Below are 20,262 nucleotides of genomic sequence, written 5' to 3'. Positions count from 1 at the left end.
TGTACCAAGCAAGGGCTGGCCACTCTTCGTGCATTGTCACATTTAAAGGTGATCCGTGACCTCCAGACTTCACATGAAGTATTATGAAGACCGGGTGTCAACAGGTCGCGTTAGAAGCCAGGACTCCTCAAGTCCTCTTTTGGTCTTGGTGACCTTTGCCAAGCTCCCCTTTCCCTCTCCAGGTGCCAGTTTATTTTTTAATGGTAAAATGAGGGAAGCGTGGACTGCATGATTTGGATGGACTCTTTAGGGTATAATACTAAAACAGTACAAACCATTTTGCATCAAAATCATGTTAAAAAGACACAGGGTGACTTCAAAACAATGTGTTGAATAAGCCATGCACTCCAGTGGGTGAAATGCTTCTTAACATGGAAAGAAGGGAGACAAAACATTCTGTGGCTTCAATGCCAGTTGGTGGAACTGTAGATGGATACTTGCTTTCTGATCACTTACCTAATCTGATCTCTGATCATTACAATTGTCACCAGTCTTGACTTATCTAAGACCTGACATTTGCTCCACGTCTTATGAGTATTTTTCATCATTTATTTGGTTGCAGGGAACAAAACTCCAATTCAAACTGGCTGATATATAAACAGATCAGCTCATATGAATGGGAAAGCATCAGATGTGACTGAATGCAGGGGCTCACATATGGCATCAGGTCTCTGTCTCTCTGTATCTTCTGCTCTCTGCTTGCCTCTGTATTGGTGTAATTCTCAGACAGCCTCTTTCGTTGTCTGAAAGCAGCTTCAGGCTCATGACCTTCCATCTTTAGGTTGAGCAGAAAGACTCATTTTGCTAAGAGTTCCTATAAAGCCTCAGATTTAGGGTCTCACTGTCTCAGTCCAGACATTTATTAATGCTGGGACCTGGGTGATAAAATATATTGATTAGGAGCTAGGCCTGTGTCAGGTCTCCACACCTGGAATTAGGGAGGGATGTTCAGCCCACCAGAGCCCCAAGGACTCCTGTTAAGACTGGTGTGATCACCAAAATATCGAGAAAGGAATGAAGGAATGCCAAGCAGGCAGAAACAATAGCTGTCCAGGAAATATGTCCATTCCCTTTTCCTCTTTCTGCAAAATTTCTACTTAACCTTTGAAAACAAGCTCAAATAACATGTGCTGTGAGAAGTCTTCCCTGACCTCTTCTCCTTCTCCTTCTCCTTCTCCTTCTCCTTCTCCTTCTCCTCCTCCTCCTCCTCCTCCTCCTCCTTCTCCTTCTTTCTTCTTTCTTCTTTTTTCTTTCTTCTTCTCTTCTTCTTTCTTTCTTCCCCCTCCCCAATCCCTCTCTCATCACCCATGGCTCCCCTCCACTCTCTGGGCACTCCAAAAAGGCAGACATAGTATTCTGTTCCATTTTGCATTCCCAGATCCCAGCACTCAACCTGGGAGATAATGAGTGTCCCCTAAAGCTTTGGTTGAAATAATGAATTGACTAATTTCAGCCCTCAGCCTTCTAACGTTATTGTTGATTTTTGTCTCCTGCATCTTCAGTTTGAAAACGAAATCATCCTGAAGCTGGACCATGAGGTGGAAGGGGGCCGAGGCGACGAGCAGTACATGCAGCTGCTAGAGTCAATGTAAGTTCAGTGCCCGGTGTGCAGGAACAGCCTGTGAAGGTCAGGGGAGGCGGGAGGGCTCAGAACTCCAGGGGGCTCTGAGTGGTTGTGTCCTCCCCTGGAGATCGATCTAGAGGCTCATGGGTATCGGCAAAGCTCCATTTTTGGAAGAAACCTCACATTTCTCTCTGGAATGGCCATTTGTTTGGAACTGACACAATGAGCCAGATGAAAAGAATCGTTGCTGTGTCAGGAAGAGGGAAATAATCCACCAAAATGTCTACTTTCATCACATCTTAACTGTGGAATATGGTTGCTATTTTTCCTTTGTTTTCTGTTTAAATATTTGACAGATGTTGGTCATGACCTACATTTATTGAGCACACATACTAACTTAGCATGCTGTTGTGCAATGTGCTATGTAATGCCTCCTTTAATCACACTTACTCCCTTTGATGCCCATTTCACAGAGGTGGGCCCTGAGGCTGAGGGAAGTAAGCACATTGTTCAAGGAAACTATGACAAGCTAGTGGAGTGGACAAGCTGTATCCTGAACCTAGCTCTGCCTGACTCCAGTGGCCAGGCCAGGGGCAGACAGTGGACAGAGAACAGTGCCCAAGACCACTGAACTTGGAGTCAGGACATTGTTTTAACAGCTTTATTGAGATATAATTCACACACCATGCAATTTACCCAAAGTGTACAATCACTGATTCTTAGTATGTTCACAGAGCTATGTGACCATCGCCACAATCAATTTTACAACATTTTCATTACTCCTGAAAAGAAACCCTGCACCCCTTAGCCACTGCTCTGCCAACACACACACACGCACATACGCACGCACGCACGCGCACACACACACACTCACAAACACTCCCCCATCTCCCCTAGCCCTAGGCCACCATTACTCTGCATTCTGTCTTGCCTATAATGTTTTCAAGGCTCATTCATGTTGTAGCATGTTTCAGTACTTAATACCTTTTAATTGCCACATAATATTCTACCATATGGATGTACCCCATTTTGTTTATTCATCTCTCAGTTGATGTGTATTTAGGCTGTTTCTACTTTTTGACTATGAGTATTGATTCTGCTGTGAGCATGCAGGTACAAGTTTTTGTGTGGACATAACGTTTACAGTTCTCTTGGGTATATACCTAGAAATGGAATTGCTGGATCATATGGTACCTATATTTGACCTTTGGAGAAACAACGACTATTTTCCAAAGTGGCAGCTCCGTATATATTTCTACCAGCAGTGTATAAGGGTTCCAGTTTCTCTGCATTCTTGTTAACACTTGTTAATATCTGTCTTATTGATTACAGCCACCCCGGGGGTTGTGAAATGATACCTCATTGTGGTTTTGAATCGCATTTCCGCGATGTGTAGAATTCATTGATTTTCAGTACACTCACAGGGCTGTGCATTTTCCCATGTGCGTATGGGCCGCTTGTATATCTTTGGAGAAAGACATTGGGTTTTGATCCTGGCTCTACCGATTAGCAGCTGCAAGACTTCACAGGAATCACATATGTCTGGCCTCAGTATCCCCATTTCTGAAATGGGAATAATAACGCCCCGGTGGTTATTCTGAGAACTGAATAAGTATAAAGCATCTGGCACACAGCAGGTAAATGCTTCATAAATATGCTTCCATCTCCAGGCCTTGCTCCCAGTTTCTGTGTTTGACAGCTTGGTAATTACCCCTTTCTCCCGTGAGGCCTTCTCCTGAGGCTCAGGAACGTGACTCAGACATCCCCACTTCCCGCTAACTGTATATTCTCTGATTTGTATGATTCTCTGAGATCACTCTGGTTTGGATTCTTTCTTCAATCCTTTTTGAATATTTTAATTTCAACAAGAAAAGAAAACTGAAGGCCTTGCTCTGACCCCCACAATAAGCCTCTCCACCCTGCCCAAACAGCCAGAGCCCAGAGGACAGGATGGCGCCCCAGGCAGTGCCATCGCAGCTGGCCCCTGTCCCCTTCCTGTCACCGTGCATGGCCCTCACTGAACACTTAGAATGCAAATGCCATTTGGCCAGAAGGAGAAACCCACTGTCTGCCCCTCAGGTGGATATGGAGACTGATATATCCGGGAAGGAATAAACAATGTTCTGGCCGAATCAGTGCTTATCTTAAAGTTCTAAACAAGAAAATCAAAATATTGACCAGAAGTGAAGCCATGAACAGTGCTGGCAATTTCCATTTTTATAAGCGGATGGGGCTCTGCAGCAGTCTTCAGATGATCAGCTGGGTTTTCAAATCCTTCCTGAGTGATTATTTATAAAAGGAGTCCTTAGAGGTCAAAGAAATTAAAGACAGCTCATTATTTTTCTCCTGAAATAGACGTGTGAATGATTTTTACACAAAACGAATCAAATCTGACACAGGGAGCCAGGGCCCCATCAGAACATCCATGGGGCCCCTGTGCCTGCTCCTTCCTTTCACCTCTCTGAGCCTCAGTTTTCTTATCTGAAAATTGGGGATAAAAATATTATCAAGCCCTTAGAGTTTTTGTTGGGATTAAATAAGAAAAATCATGTTAAGTGCTTAGCACAATTTCTGATACTGAGTGGGTAGTCTAGCAATATTAATTATTAGTAGTACAGATTGTCCCTTATCTGAAATGCTCTGTATCAGAAGTAGTTTGAATTTGGGATTTGTTTTTCAGATCTTGAAATAATTATACTTAATAGTTAAGTGTCCCTCATCTGAAAATCCAAACTCCAAAATGCTGCAGTGAGCGTTTCCTTTGAGTGTCATGTTAGTGCTCAGAAACTTTGAATATCACATTTTCAAATAGGGGACAGTCAACTTGTATTACTTACAGGTGGATAGCATGGTAGTTATTTGAAGCCATGAGCTTACCTATCTTTTCTCCCCTGGGCTACTTGAGATGCCTGAGAACATGCTGTGGTGTTTCTCTGTGGGAAAAATATCTCCACTAAGTTTGACAATGATTGGCTTGATTCTTAAGGTCCTCCACTGATACACAGGGCCCCCACTGGGCAGATACAGTCCTGTGGGCACATGGCTTGGATGGGGCCTTGGTGAGCTATTCTCCCTGTGGCAACTGCAGCCTTGCATAGGAACACAGGGTTTAAGGCATGGAGTGGGGCTGCACGGTCCTCATGTGCTCTGTGCAGTGCACAAGCTATATAACCGTACACAGCACTCCAGTTCTCCCGACCCTCAGAGCTCTCCTTGGAACCCACGCTCATTGATCCACATATATGTGAAAGTGTAAGTCTCACATTGAATGGAGTCATAAGACACTCCCCTGCCTTTCTGTATTTGATTCCTGGGAATAGTTCTAGAAGTGGTGAGGAAACCAGAAGGTTGAAGCAGATAGATTCTTGGGCCTTTGTCCTACCTAGACCCTTTCAATCCCTGGAAGAGGACCTGTCATGAGTCATTTCATTTCAAGGAATGAAAGAAAGTCCAGTTTCATTAACACTGACAGAGAGGGGGAGTCTGGGATCCTCCCTCTAAAAGCCTCCAATGCCAAGTGCAAATCAATTGCAGGGAGGAGTGAGCCCCCTCTAGTCCTCACCCGACAGGAGCAGAAGCAGTGTGGCAAGTGTCCACCACCCTTCATTCCACCGCGTGAGGAATTAGCTACATTCTCTCATGATTCCCAAAGCTTTTGTTATTGTCACTCATACTCTGTTGTGGAATTACAAAGTAGACAGTTAAACAGGCTTAGCATACAGTCTGGAACACAGGAAGTACTCAATAAGTGGTAGTATCATTATATATTATGATTAATTTTTATCTATGTTTCCCATGCTAGACTGTGATCTCCTGCAACTCTGAATCCACAGTTTCTAGAATGCCACATGTTGAGTGGAAGGATGGACAGTGGATGGATGGGTCATTTCTAGCCAATGTTCCCATCCATTTCACAATCCTAGATGGTTTGAGCACCTTTCTGTCTTCATGCATAAAGAATAGAGAAAGAAAGCAAGCCAAGACCTTTTTTCTCCTAAACCCTGGTTTCTCCAAGTGTGGTCCATGGACCTGCAGCATTGGCATCACCTGGGAGCTTGTTAGTAAGGCAGCTGCTCAGGAACCAGCCCAGATGTGATGAATCAGAATCTATTAACACAATGCCCCAGTGATTCCCATGCACATGGAAGTTTGCAAAGCCCTGAACAAAACTAGTTGTTCTTAATTGTTCTTAATGTGAGCTGCATGTCGGAATCTCCTAGAGAATGTAAACAGTAAAGCACTGCTGCCTGGGTCCCACCCACAAAGATTCCAAAGTTATTGACCTAGGTTGGGCATTGGGCTTTGTAAAAGCTCTCCTGGTGATTCTGTCATGTGACCAGAGGTGAGAACTTCAGATCTGGCCAAGCTCAGACCCCGAGATGTCTCCTGCCCTGGAAAGCTTTACAAAATCACACACCAAACACTGGGAAGAAGCTTTGTTGCATTGTCAGGGTGGCACACAGGGCTAGAAGTGACTGTCCCAGGAGGAGGCATGCACAGCTGTGGCTGAGCCAGACAGGTCTAAATCACAGAGCCATTTGCATCTCCCATTGAGAGCCAGGGAACAGTTGCTTTTCCCAGAGTGAAGATGGATTTTATCACAGCCACAGTTTGAGATGTCACCTTCTTGCAGCCTGGTTTGGCTTCTTGGAGGAAATGACCCTCAGAAGTCCTTGCTTTTCTTACCTTTACCTTCCTAAGGGCCCCTGGACAGTTACAGTTCCATGGGGAGAGGAGACAGATACAAATCGCGTGGCCTGCATAATGTCTACTTGAGATGCCTGAGAACACGCTGTGGTGTTTCTCTGTGGGAAAAATATCTCCCCTAAATTTAACAATGATTGGCTTGATTCTTAAGGTCACCACTTCAGCTTACTATCAGACCGATATTGGGAAGGTCCTTTAATCTTTCTCAGCCTTCATTTCCTCACCTGCAAAATGGGGTGAATAATTCTCACTTATCAGAATTACTGTGAGGATTTCTTAGGAAAAGTAACTAGTACAGTGTCTGGCACAGAATAAGTAATTAAGAAGAAATAGTCATCAAACAAAATTTTAACCCATCTGTTTCTCCCCACCTAGCCTGTGGACTGCCAGACAGTAGATGTGGTTCTTTTTTATATTGATATCTTTCTCCCCACCACACAAGGCCTAGCAACTAATAGGTGCTTAAAGATGTTACATTTTTATTTGTTTTTAAAATTTAGAATATGAATACTAAAACAAATATTATAATTAAAAAAAAATTTACACATACTTAAATAGAAAAATGGAGGCTGTTCTTTCCTATTTTCCTACCTAAAGCCTTGTTGGAAACAATGATCACTACGAGTTTGGTGTCTATCCTTGCTGACTCTACATGGCACTTTATAAGCACACGGAGACACATGATAGCCATGTGCACTCGCACACACCTGCAGTCTTTGGCGGTAGAGACACGGATGCTGGGGCCAGACTGTTTGCTATTCCTGACCACATTATCTTGGACAAGTTAGCGGGCCTCTCCATGCCTTCGTTTCCCTATCTACAAAAGTCCCATCTCATAAAACTGTGACAGGAGGTTAAATGAGTTACCATTTGCATGAGGTCTACAATAACACCCAGGCCATGCTAAGCTCTGTGTCAGTTGGTTAACTGAAAAACAAATACTGTTCTGAGACTTACTTTTCTCACCTAGCTCTGTATTTTATAGAGCTTTTCATGCCCAGACATATTGAATCTCTCTAATATTTTTAATGTCTTCATAGAATTCCATTTGGTGAATGTACTGTAATTTACTTAGGCATTTCCCAACTGATGAACATTTAAGATGGTTGCATTTATTTCACTGTTAGACACAATTTGTGAGTATTATATCTTTGCATACTTCTGGAAATATTTCCGTAGAACAGATTCCACAAAGTAGAGTTGTGGGGTCAGAGGATATGCGCATTTACAATTTTGACAGATACTATGAAAATTGCTTCCCCAAAAAAGTTTTGTTGATTTATTCTCAGCAGGGGTGGGTAAAAGTGAACATCTCCCCCACCATCATTACCCATACTGGAAACTATTTTATTTTTATTTTTTCCCATTCTGATGTTAGGAAAAAAAAAACACTTGCTGCACTATATGGATAAATATATGAATAAATGAACAAAAGGAGCAGTCAGGGAACTTGGGTTGACTGACTGATTTTGCATGTGCTCCATCCCACTGCCCACTGGCCCCAGCACACTCTTTATCCCCAGCCGTGAGCTCACTGCCTCTGGTCTCTGCCACAGCCTGATGGAGTGTGCCACAGAGCACCCAACCATTGCCAAGTCAGTGGAGAACTTCGTGAACCTGGTCAAAGGCCTCCTGGAGAAGCTGCTGGATTACCGGGGCGTGATGACGGATGAGAGCAAAGACAACCGCATGAGCTGCACTGTGAACCTGCTGGTGCGTGGGGCTGGCGGGTCCAAGTCAGACCAGAACCCTGCATGGGGCTGGGCTTTCTTTGGGTCTCATGATTGTTCTTCGTAGGGAAGTGGTGCTTAAGGGCTTTGAAAAGCAGACAAATGTGGAATGGAATGTCTGCTATGCTTTCTGCTAGCTCTGTGTCTTGAGGCTGTCACTTCACCTTTCTATGCCTCAGTCTCCTTATTTATAACATGGGATTAACGCATATTACCTTTAGCACTCAACACATCACGTGGAAGGGCGATGACAGTATAGACTGGCTAAGAGTATGAGCTTTGGAGTCACACAGCCTCTGGGTTTCCATCCTGTGTCTGATAATTAATAGGATGGACAAGCTAAGGAAATGCTCTGAAGTCTTAGTTTGCTTGTCTATTACAAGGAGAAAATAGTGGTTCCAATTTCATTAGGTTGTATTGTCCTGGCCCATGGTTAAATGTTCAATATGTGTTAGTTTCCTTCTTCTTATGGAATGGAGTCACACTGATAACTAGAATTGCTGTTACTATGAACCAGGTTAACCAGAGAAACTAACCCCAGATCCAAGTTATTAACCCCTATATTTCATGAGCTCCCATGGACTGGCTGTCAAACAGCCTCTCTCACATGCTCTGTGATTCAATCAAGAGACAGGTAGGTAAGTAGCCATAATGCTTCATATTCACTATGTCATCCCACCTTAAAACGGTTTAAAAGAATGAAGTTGACCAAAAGGGCATGTGGCATCCGTCACATCAACTTCCCTACCATTCCCAAGGTTCCTGAAACACAAACCCTGTCCCCATAGCTCTGTTGTATGGCCTCCCTTTACCCTAAATGGAGTTTTTTTTTTTTTTTTTTTTAACAGCCTAGATATTGCTATTGATTTCCCAGAATGCCAAGGAGAGTTTAAAAATCCTGATGACAGCAGAAAGGAATTCATTGCTAATAACTCCACCAGGCCCAGTTTACATAAAGATCATGCAGAGGTGTTTTCCACGAGCTGAGCAGCTTCTCTCTAAGGAGAGACAGAGTTGTTTGAGGAAAATGACCTTTAACAGCCAGCTAGGATCAGGGAGAATGCTTGGAACAGACAGTTCTCCAAGCACTTAGACACCACTAGGTTTCAGTGCATTGCTTAAATATAGTGTCAAGGAGGAGGGTGGGGATAGAGGTGGTATTAAGACAGATGAGGTCCGGTATGATTCGCTGCCCTTTGACTGTGTGCTCTGGAACATGTCACCGCCCCTCTCTGAACCTCAGGTGCACATGGGTGTGCTGCATTAAATCAGGATATGCACCTGGTACGGCTCAGGGATTGGACCAGGACCACCTGGCTCAGAATCTGTAAGAACTTGTTTTAAAAAATGCCACGGGATTAGGATCTCTGGTGGTGAAGTCCAGGGTAACTACTAGTCTAAATGGCCCCTGAGCTGAAATAGGGACCTAGATTCCTATGTATTGCCAAGTTTAAATGTTTTGGCTACAGAATCCCATATAACTCCTGATAGTTCTGCACTATCAGAAATTCTGATCTCCTACTATTACCGAGGTGCTATCACTCACTTTCCAACTTAGGTGCTTTCCTGTGCAAGGCCTGAGCTTTGAAACTTCAAGCTGGGCTGCCTTTCAACATGGACTTGGTCAGAGTAGACTACCCCAGTCTTGGCAGCCCACCTCTCAATGCAACAAAAAACTGATCTGCACCTCCTGATATGTGATGGCTGAGACACATCAGGTCCTCTGTTCCTTTGTAGTCTAAGGGTCAGGGAAGGGACTTTCCAAGCAGAATCTTCCAGTTAGGCTGTTTGATGCATCTTTGGTGCATCCAGGATAATAAATTTCCTATTCTTATCTCAGGGTACCCAGATAGTAAACAGCAATCTTCGTCTCATCTTCATCACCACACCCTTGACCTCTGTGACATTGCAAAGAACAACACTCATCATTGTTTTTCCTCCCCTATCTAGAATTTCTACAAAGATAACAACAGGGAGGAGATGTACATAAGGTAAGATTCATAGTTTCTGAAATCCAGATCTGCTGTGTCACTTTCCTGCTCAGTATCGGTCGATGGCCCCCTGCTGCCTTCAGGATGAAATTTAAACTTCTCTTCTTGACATTCAGGCCCTCTGTGTTGTGATTACTGTCAATTTCTCCAGATTCAACTCCTTCATTCTCCCACAGTCAGCCCCATAAAACTACTTGTCTAGGCCTTCCATGCTGTCCTGTTGTTCCCATAGCTCATATTTTCCTTAAGAGTGAATACTTTGTGGTTTGAGCTGTTGGGGTGCATTTGCACTGTTGCAGGGCTGACCTTGGATAAATTACTGTGAAGCCCAAGTCCAGACATGTAGTAAGACCATTGACTAGCCCAGTTTTGAAGGGAAAAAAAATACGAACATGCATGATGTCTGCATCCTTGTAGGCATTTAAACGATATTATTTGAATATATCATGAAGGGTTTTTTGGGGACATTAGCCTAGAGCAGAGAACTCCTTTGCCAGTTTTTCTCAGAATCTCATATTTTTTTCTGCAATTTTAAAAGTATTGTTACTTTTATTTATAATAAAAATATATACTTATTACAAAACAAAAATAAACGTATACAGGCAAACAACACAAAAAATGAAATCAATTCCCATAATCCATACATATTTCCAGACCTTTTTTATGTTTATATATACATTGAATTCTATGCATACATATTTTTTGCAAAAATGGCTTTATATTACTTGTAATTTATTCTTTGCTTTTTCTAACTTGACAAGAACTCCATATCGACATATGTATATCAACATCATTTTTAATGAAACTATACAATTTTTTTTCCAGAATATACCATCATTTATATAGCCAATCCTATATTGTTGAACATTGAGGTTGTTTCCAACTTTTTTCTACAATAAAAAGGACAACAACTTTTTTTGTTGTTTTTTTTTGAGACATAGTTTCGCTCTTATTGCCCAGGCTAGAGTGCAGTGGTACAATTCAGCTCACCACAGCCTCTGCCTCCTGGGTTCAAGGGATTCTCCTACCTCAGCCTCCTGAGTAGCTGGGATTATAGGCATGCACCAGCACACCTGGCTAATTTTGTATTTTTAGTAGAGACGAAGTTTCACCACGTTGGCCAGTCTGGTCTCGAACTCCCAACCTCAGGTGGTCTGCCCACCTTGGCCTCTGAAAGTGCTGGGATCACAGGCGTGAGCCACTGAGCCTGGCCACAACAACAAAATTCTTGGACATATACCTTTATGCACATCCTTATGAGACTGGAGCCCTTGAGGTAGAGTCAACCAGAAGATTGAGGAGCAAGGTATTTACAGGACTTTTGTCACATTCTGTCAGAGGGCAGAGACTTCAAGTCTACACTCACTCTGCTATTATGGCAGATATATCTAGGTATCTAGTTTAGCATTACTCCAGAAATAGGAGCTATCATTTGGAGAAAAAATAATTTTACAGGTTGTCCTGAGTTTGGGATATTTATAACATTATTAGTCATACCTTATTGTAGCAGCACAAAGCTTTGGGGTCTGAAGGACCTCAGTCCTTGCCTCGCTTTTTCTGTAACCTTGGATAAATTAATCTTTCTGGGTTGAGGTTTTCCTACCTGTAGAATGTTTCCATCCTACCTTCTGTTTTGATGATTAAATGAAGTACTGTAGGTAATATGGCTGCCACATGGTTTCCTCCATCCAACCTTGTTTCTCCCCTTCTCATTTTAGAAACACAGACGGCAAATCCCAGACCGCCACAAGCTTTGGAGATTTAAGGCCCGTAGTAATCTAGGAAAACCATATTTGTCTAGACTGCAAACAGGGTGTAGTCTGAAAATCTGTTCTGTTTGGCAGGCGGAATATTTAAAAACATTTTTAATTGGCTGCCAAAATTTAAAAATCTGGAGATTTTACATAAAAATCAAAATTTCCTTTTTCTCCTGGAAAACTCAGAAGGCGTGACAACACTGGGCCCTCGTCCTATTCTGACGACTCTTAGCCAGACTGGGTGGTGGCAGCCATTCTGGACAGGGCTGGAACATTGTCGTCATGACATCATCTCTATTCCCTACTGTGCTACTCCCCACCCACCTCACTCAAGCACCTGGCACCTGGAGGTGCTTGAGTTTTGTATCCCTGGTTGAGGGATATCTTCTTTTTATTAGGGTGTCTTCTTTTGGGTTCTGCAGCAGATCACCAGACCCTTGAGTTAACAAGGAAGAGGAGAGGGTGCCAAAGGAGGAGTTGAAAGTAGCAGGGAAGCTGTCCCCTGGGCTGCTCTCCCCAAGTTTTTTGAACTCAGCCATCTAGGGGTCTGAGGCATGGAGGATGGGCAGGAGGAGATAAGGCAGAATTAAGCTATGTATGCACACACAGATGTTTCTAAATTCCAAACTCTCTACATGGAGGTCATGTGCAATTTCACGGTTAACTCTGATTAGCAGAACATTAGGCGGGAGGAGAGTGGAAAGGCTGCATCTGTGAAAGCAGAAATCACTGAGCCTGAAATCTGCTTCTGGCTCTGGCTCTTTTAACCTGGATCTCAGTTTTCTCATCTTAATAGCATTGTTGGAAGGATGAATTGATAAAAATACATGATAATAAAACACCCATTTGTTGAATGAATGAATGAATGAATGAATGAATGAATGAATGAATGAATGAATGTTTCTGCCTGGGAAGCTCTCCCAACTCATCCCCTTCCCCTTCAGATCAACTGTTCTGCCATGGGAACCTTTCTAGAAGCCTCTCTTCTCCCCACCTGGATAAAGGCTGCTCTCCTAGTACTACAGACCACTCCTTCACAACACATCTCATCGCTGTGTTCTTGCAGTTATGTATCTGCTGATTTGATTCATGCCTGTCTCTTCTCCTAGACTTTAAATCCCAAACCCTGAGAACAGTGCCTGCTTTTGTCACTGCTTATCTCTAAGGCCTGGAATAGGCTGGATGCCCAGTACAGCTTTGCTGAAAGAATAAGTGAATGAACAAAATACTGACAGGGCATCCCAGCACAGTGGGTATCAAATCACCACTAGGTGACCTTTCCTCGCCTCAAAATCTTTGACGGTCCCTACCCTGATTTCAGGCAGCCTACATTTGACCCACTGGCCGGTTTTATGTGGCCAGGAACCCTGAACATTCGCTTCTCCTTTGGTGAGCTTCGTGCAGAAAGCCTTTTTCTCAAAAGGAACATAAACCTGAGCATTGAGACACGCATTGAGTGGAGATGCCTGAGAAAACCTGTATTGCCTGGTGTGAGAGTGCATCAGGGTGGAATATTGGCACCATGGCAGGCATTCCCTGCCTCTCCTCTCACAGGAAGAAATCAGCATCTCCCCTCACCACATTACTTAGAGTTGGGTTTAAATAAATCCTCCTAATGATATGCAAGTCACCATTACAGTGGTTCATTGCCTCTGGATTCTGTTTCCAACGGTGGCAGGAGAGAATGTTTTGTAGAGGAATCTAGTTCACAGTGATAATAGATAACAGCTGCTGCTGCTCAGTGCCGGCTACAGGCTAATCACTTTCAGAGCATACTTGCATTTCTTAGCAGCGATGTGAGCTGTCATGTATTGAGCCTTTTGTAAGACACACATGGTCTCCTTGGCCCTTTATATATGCCCAGTCACTTTATAGATAAGTTCTGTGAGTGTTGCCATTTTACAGATGAGCAAACTAAGGCACAGAGAAATTAATTCACTCCTTAATACCTATTATGAATCAGTTATCTAAGAATTTTTCAAAGCACCCTGCCTTTGTCCTTGTTCCCATCCTCAGTACCCCTCAGTTATATTGCCGTCTCATGGTTCATAACTGGGATCTCACTTTTCAAAGGGACAGGAAGTTAAAATGTGACTGCAGTCAAATAGCTAACTCTTCCTACTGACAGCTCAAGGTCTCCCTGTGAATATCTGCTCTCCAGCCCTGATCCACTTCCTTTCATTACCAAAAAATACACTTACTTACACCCAGAGAACTCTGCAGAGAGGGTTAGGAACTGTCCCTTACAGCTGCTGTGGCTTGTTCATACTCCTGCAATGACACAATGATGAAGAGTAGGGATCATGTCCTGACTCTTCTGTTTATTAGCACAGAACTCCGGATAAATTGTCTCTCTCTCCTTCGTTTATTTCTCTTGCTTGTCATATTGCATTGGCCAGAACATTCATTATCAAGTTGCATGTCATCTGGGATGGCACCTAACTTGTCCAGGCCATAGTTCTCTCATCTGAAAATAGGAATTCCTGAGACTCTCATCTGAAAATAGGAATTCCTGAGACTCATCTCACAGGGTTGTCATAAAGATTAAGTAACCTAAGAAATTTAAAATACTTAGCACAGTACCTGGCATGCACTAAGTACCCAACACACACTAGGTGCTGTCATTATCACCCACACAAAGGGCTGGTTATCCAGGAAGGAGGACTTTCTTGCCACCCAGAGAGGTACCCAGTTGTTCTCTGGGCTCCTGCTTGTCCCTGCCAGGTGTCTCCTTGTCACTGTGCCTGGTAGCTCAGCATATTTTCCCTCAAACAGGTACCTGTACAAACTCCGCGATCTTCACCTGGACTGTGACAATTACACAGAGGCTGCCTACACGCTCCTTCTCCACACTTGGCTTCTCAAGGTACTGTTACTTTGGGTGAAGGGCATTTATTCTGGGATCCTGACAGGGCCTCACAGCAAGTCGAAGAGTGAAAAAAGAAAAAGAAAAAAAAAAAAAGAATAATAATCCAAATACATTTTGTTTTGCTCTGTGTCTCCAAACTCTTGAGCTGGCAGGGTACTTTTTGCACTGCTTCCCCGGTCACATGTGGTTTTGAGTGATCTTTACATTTAGAAACAACAACACCCCTCCGAGATATGTTTTGCAGTTTTATATAAACTGCTATTAACAGTAAATCATTGGCATGCCCACTGAGCTGCATTCCTTCTGTTGAGAACTTAGCTGTAGCTGGTAAAAAAATCAGAATGATTTCCTTTGGCTTTGGGAGAGCTGGGAGCATGTTTCTTAGGGGTTCGAAGTAAATCCCTACAAAGCACACACAGAGAGCCAATAAAGAGTAAGATAAATGCAACTCAACAAAAATCAGGAGGTTTCACAAGTGGAAATTGCAGCCCAGCATCTCTCTGACTGACCACTGGCACCCAGGACAGGCCCGGGGGAAGCTAGCAGAGGGGAGGGTGTTTGCAGGGCTTCATCGGACTCCTAATCACTGTGGTTTTAATATTTCATGTCCCCTCATTTGTCTGTTTTGGAACTTGGGACATTAGTGCTGCCTGGAGGGCAACTTCCAAATATCCTGGGTACTCATGCCTCAAAAGGGCAGCCTTTCCAGTGGTACCCCAAGTTTCCAGAAGTAAGCTGAGTTCAAGAAAGGAGAGACCAAAAGGGCAGAGTATGGGGACGGCCGTTCCTGCCTTTAATCCTGGGAAGACACCTGCTCTCGGCAGCCTCTGGCCCTGTGTGACTTCCCGTGTCTTCTCTTTGCAGTGGTCGGATGAGCAGTGTGCGTCACAGGTCATGCAGACGGGCCAGCAACACCCCCAGACACACCGGCAGCTCAAGGAGACGCTCTATGAGATCATCATAGGCTACTTTGACAAAGGAAAGGTAATCTGTCCCTGCCCCCTCTCTCTGTGGGGACCCTGGCCACTGGAAGGGTACTTCTCTCCCATACCCTATATCCAGTCCATCCTCAGCTCTGTCAGATATCCCTCCAAATCCTAACTCTGATCACTTCTCTCCACTTCCTCTGCATCTCCATTCCTTCCACCTCCATGTAAGCCACCGACATGGCTCACCTAGGCACTGCAATGGATCCTACACAATTTTCTTGCTTCCTCTACTATCCCCAACATATCATCCTCCATATAGAAGATAGGATGATCATAAAACATAGATTGGATTGTGCCATTCCCCTGCTCGCAATTTCTTAATAGCTCCCCCAATCTACTTAAAACAAAGTACACAATCCCTCCCATGGCCCATGAGGCTCCACATGAGCTGTGCCCTGGCTGTGTCTCTCATTTCATCCCTGCTGGGGTCCCTCTTGCTCACGTGCTCTATGCCAAGCTCTTTTCAAACTCAGGGGCTTTGTACTTGCTTTTCCCAGCTGGAAGCATTCCTCTACCATAGCTGCCCACTGGAAGGCTGGGATTCACTCAGATGTCACATGCTAAGGAGGCCTTCCCTGACCACCACTAGACAAACCAGCAGCACCTCTGCACCAGGTTACCCTTATGGCTTCTTCAAAGCACTTGTTCCTATGAGACATCATCTTGTTCATTTTCCTTTTACTTGTTTATTTTCTGGCTCCCCAATTTAGAATGCCATGAGATCAGCAAGGATGCTTGGTTGGGTTTGGTCAGGAGATTGGCCAGACCAGCTGCTGCCCAGCTCCAGCCTCTGGTGGACCTTCAGGAAGTACCAGCCCCAAAACTGCCATGCACCCTATAGAGAACATAGATCGGTGGCCGCATGCTCAAGCTCTGGGACCGGCTGACCCAGCTGCAATCCTTGTTCCTCTACCACCTACCCTTCCCTTGACCTAAGAGACTCCAATCCCCACCCATAACAGTGAAATGCTAATAGTACCTTCTTTCTAGTTGTGCTGTGAAAATAGAGTGAGAAAATGCAGGTAGAGCACCTGGCGTAGGACCTAGTGCATAGTAATAGCTGGTGAAATGTCAGTAATCGTCATCATTACCCTACTCCACCACTTCCTCTCTCAAGCCTTTCTTGAGTCCTCTGGCTTACCTGCAGCCCTCCCTCTCCTCTGCATTGCAAGACCTCTTACAGTTTATCAGGACGTAATTTAGCACTTAATTGGGGCCTGTCCTGTGGCTGTAGTTTATTGCATCTGTCTTAGTCGGATCCCTCTACCTTTTCTGGAAAGATAAAATGAGGTAATGTCTGTGGAAGGGCTTATAAATTCCCAAGACTCAAGCAGTTGGAGAGCACTGTTTTCATAATTTACAATTATAAGCCTCTTGAGGGCAGAGATGCTGCCATCCCTTGAACCTCCTGCCCTGCTGGGTGTCAAGTCAGAGCTTACTATTTGTTTATCAGCTGATTAAGCAGGTTGCAGTGTGAGAGCCTAAAAGTACATGTTGAGCTTTGTCCTCAGCAAGATATTCAATTCAGCCCAGTTTGTGCTGAGCAGAGAGGAAAAAGGCATGATCCCCAACCTCAAAGAACTTACTGTCTAGTAGGCAAAACAGACATGCCAATAATAATATTTTTTGCATTGCTCTTTGGCATTATGCAATCACAGGGAAAAAGGCAAGGGAACAGGGTGGTGCCAAAGTACTTTGGGAGCAGAGAGGAGGGAGCAGATGGGTACGGCTTACCCTGAAAGCTGCTGCTATGAAAGCTTCTAGAAGGAAGCCCAAACTCCTCAGCACCCTGTCAGCTTTCCTTCCCCATACCTCCTCAGGGAGGCTCATTGCTCCAGGCACACATGCTGGCTTTGACTCCATAAGTTCATCTTGCCACCACCCGATGGACTCCTCTAAATTGCTCAAAACCAAACGATTTTATCTATTGATGTATATACTTTGTCCATTTATGTTTCATGAGAGCAGAGTCTGTGTCTCGTCCATCTTTATATCTGTTTCATTACTGCACACCACACCATGCCCAGAACCCAGCATGTGCTTAAAAATGAATGTGTAAGACTCAGTGAAATCAGTGACTGTCGGAGGTCCCAGTGGCCACACAGGCAGAACTGGGAGGAAATCCCAGGCACCTGACTTCCTGCCCCGCCCCTTCTCTGGTCTCTTAGTGATTTCTTTTTATTTTTTTATTTTTTTATTTTTTTTTATTTTTTTTTTATTTTTTTTTTTTTTTGAGACGGAGTCTCGCTCTGTCTCCCAGGCTGGGGTACAGTGGCCGGATCTCAGCTCACTGCAAGCTCCGCCTCCCGGGTTTACGCCATTCTCCTGCCTCAGCCTCCCGAGTAGCTGGGACTACAGGCGCCCGCCACCTCGCCCGGCTAGTTTTTTGTATTTTTTTTTAGTAGAGACGGGGTTTCACCGTGTTAGCCAGGATGGTCTCGATCTCCTGACCTCGTGATCCGCCCGTCTCGGCCTCCCAAAGTGCTGGGATTACAGGCTTGAGCCACCGCGCCCGGCCCTCTTAGTGATTTCTTAACCCATGGGGAGAGCCTTTCTTCTCCCTGTTCATATTACAGTGACAAGTAGACAAAGACCTATACTTGAGCCCATCAGTCCCCTGGCCTCAGCCCAGGGGGATTACCCCAACCTTCTGGTTCGGGGTGAAGAGAAAACCTCAGCCTGGCCCGTACACTTGGTTCTTCCTCCTAGCACATAAAGCATTTTTATGCTGCTTGCTAAGCTGTCCGTGGGTTTACAGCCGTGGCGTCTCCACTCGGCACTTGGTTTTATTTATTTTTATGCTTGGATGCAGAGAGAGCACTTTTGCTACACAGCTCACACTGCATATTGGCAACCTCCCGTCTCTCCTCCTCCTACCTCCCCCAGCTTCTCCATTTAGGTGCATTTTCCATTTTAAACTGAAGGTGAAATGTAACGGGTATCCCTTGAGATTGCCAGCCTCCGGTCCGCCCTGCGTCTCCCCTGACTCTGCAGACCATCCTGACCTCCTTCGGTCTAGGAGAGTGAGGTGATCTATTGACTCTCGTCTAAGACAGAGAAGAGAAGTATCCACTATGTTTAGGGATAAAAAGTCTTAATTTTTTTTTAATACTCTAGCACCACCCCTCCCACCGCTATGCTACCTGACTCCTTACTTCCACGCGTCAAATAATCCCAATAAAAAGCGTCAGGATTGGCAGAGTAGAAGCATCCCAGGACTGAATATCAGGAGAACTGGGGCCTGGCCCCAACTTTGTCCCTGGAAACTCTGACCTTGGGCCACCTTGTTCACTTCTCTGTGAACCATTTATCTTTGGAAAAGGGGGCCAATACTTCTCTGAGGAGGTGAGGGAATCAAAGGTTTCAGTCACTCAACACGAGCATGTGGGAGGCAAGGACTGAAGAGGAAGGCCCTGGAGACACACGGAGGCTTGCATCCTGACTGCTTTTAGTGAGACGTTTGACCCGGGACAGGTTGCCAGGCCTCTCTGAACCTCTGTTTCTTACCTGGACAATGAAGATGGTGTCAGTTACCTCTCAGAGTGGTTGTGAAGAATCAGAGAGCACGTAATTAAAGGGTTTAGCCTCATCTGTGCCTACTCAATTATTTATCAAGAAACTCGGGTGAGAGGCCAGAGGAAGGTCGTCCTCTCTAGGAAGCCCCCCAGTCCCTCTGAATGGGGGGTGGGTCTGGATCAGAGCGAGGTTTCCACTCAGTCCCAGGAAGCACAGCTAAGCCGGGGTCCCTTCCTCAGCAAGGGCTCTGCAAACCCAGAGGTGCTGCCTCACCTTTGTCCCTGTGACCTTCCTGTAGATGTGGGAAGAGGCCATCAGTCTGTGCAAGGAGCTGGCGGAACAGTACGAGATGGAGATCTTTGACTATGAGCTGCTCAGCCAGAACCTGGTAAGGTATCCCCTGGGAAGGCTGAATGCCCTGCAGGCTGGGTGCTCAGGGCCTCAGCTCACCCGAGATCCTGGGGAGATGGGGATGAGGACCAGGCGGGGTTAGGGAAATAGAAAATGAATGGAAGGAGGACCTGAGCGAGGCCATACTGAGCATCTCCCTTCCCGTTGGGAGTATTTCCAAAGAGAGATGTCGTGGGGAAATGCTTCAGTGACAGCGTCTCAGAGGGAGCAATGGGTACCTGTGTGGGGCTGCAACTGCCGCCGCTGCTACAGCCCCAATAAACGCTGTGCTACATTTGCAGTAAAAGTTCCACAAATCACTAAACCAATTAAATAAAAACACAAATTTGTGCTTTCTGATTAACAGATAAATCACATTAAAATGCTCCCCATCTGGTTACTCCCATTAGCATCGATGCTCACGATTTGGTGGGGGAAGTGGAGAGCAGGGGAAGCCAGCCCAGCTGATCCTGCTTGTACTGCAGAAGCCTGGATTTGGCGGGGAGTTGGACTCTGCAGGGAAATGCAGAACTTTTTGGCTGCTTCCCTCCCACCCACACTCCCCACATATTTTCTGGCTGCCTGAGCAGCAGGACCCCAGGGACCCCTCTTAGCCTGTTTAGAGAGGCCAGGCCAGCGACTTACAGAGTCGGAATGTTCGAAAAGGATTGATAGCTTTTGGTGGGGGGAAAGTATGGTGATCTTGTTAAAAACAACTGAGCTGTTAATTGTTTTCACTGTTTGTAAGA

General features: G+C 44.9%; 1 protein-coding gene across 2 annotated transcripts in view; it reads left to right on the top strand.

Moving 5' to 3' along the window:
* The window catches only part of DOCK2 (dedicator of cytokinesis 2), a 447,672-nt gene that overhangs the window by 390,841 nt on the left and 36,569 nt on the right, over positions 1–20,262 (top strand). For both annotated transcript variants that reach the window (XM_030926872.1, XM_030926873.1), the window contains 6 exons: positions 1,503–1,588; positions 7,828–7,984; positions 9,952–9,992; positions 14,525–14,615; positions 15,483–15,602; positions 19,422–19,511. In XM_030926872.1, the coding sequence (XP_030782732.1) occupies positions 1,503–1,588; positions 7,828–7,984; positions 9,952–9,992; positions 14,525–14,615; positions 15,483–15,602; positions 19,422–19,511 (585 nt within the window). The remainder of the gene's footprint in view (positions 1–1,502; positions 1,589–7,827; positions 7,985–9,951; positions 9,993–14,524; positions 14,616–15,482; positions 15,603–19,421; positions 19,512–20,262) is intronic.

Source organism: Rhinopithecus roxellana, chromosome 3 (assembly GCF_007565055.1).
Source record: "Rhinopithecus roxellana isolate Shanxi Qingling chromosome 3, ASM756505v1, whole genome shotgun sequence".
NCBI lineage: Eukaryota > Metazoa > Chordata > Mammalia > Primates > Cercopithecidae > Rhinopithecus > Rhinopithecus roxellana.
This window is presented reverse-complemented; position numbering and strand designations above follow the sequence as displayed.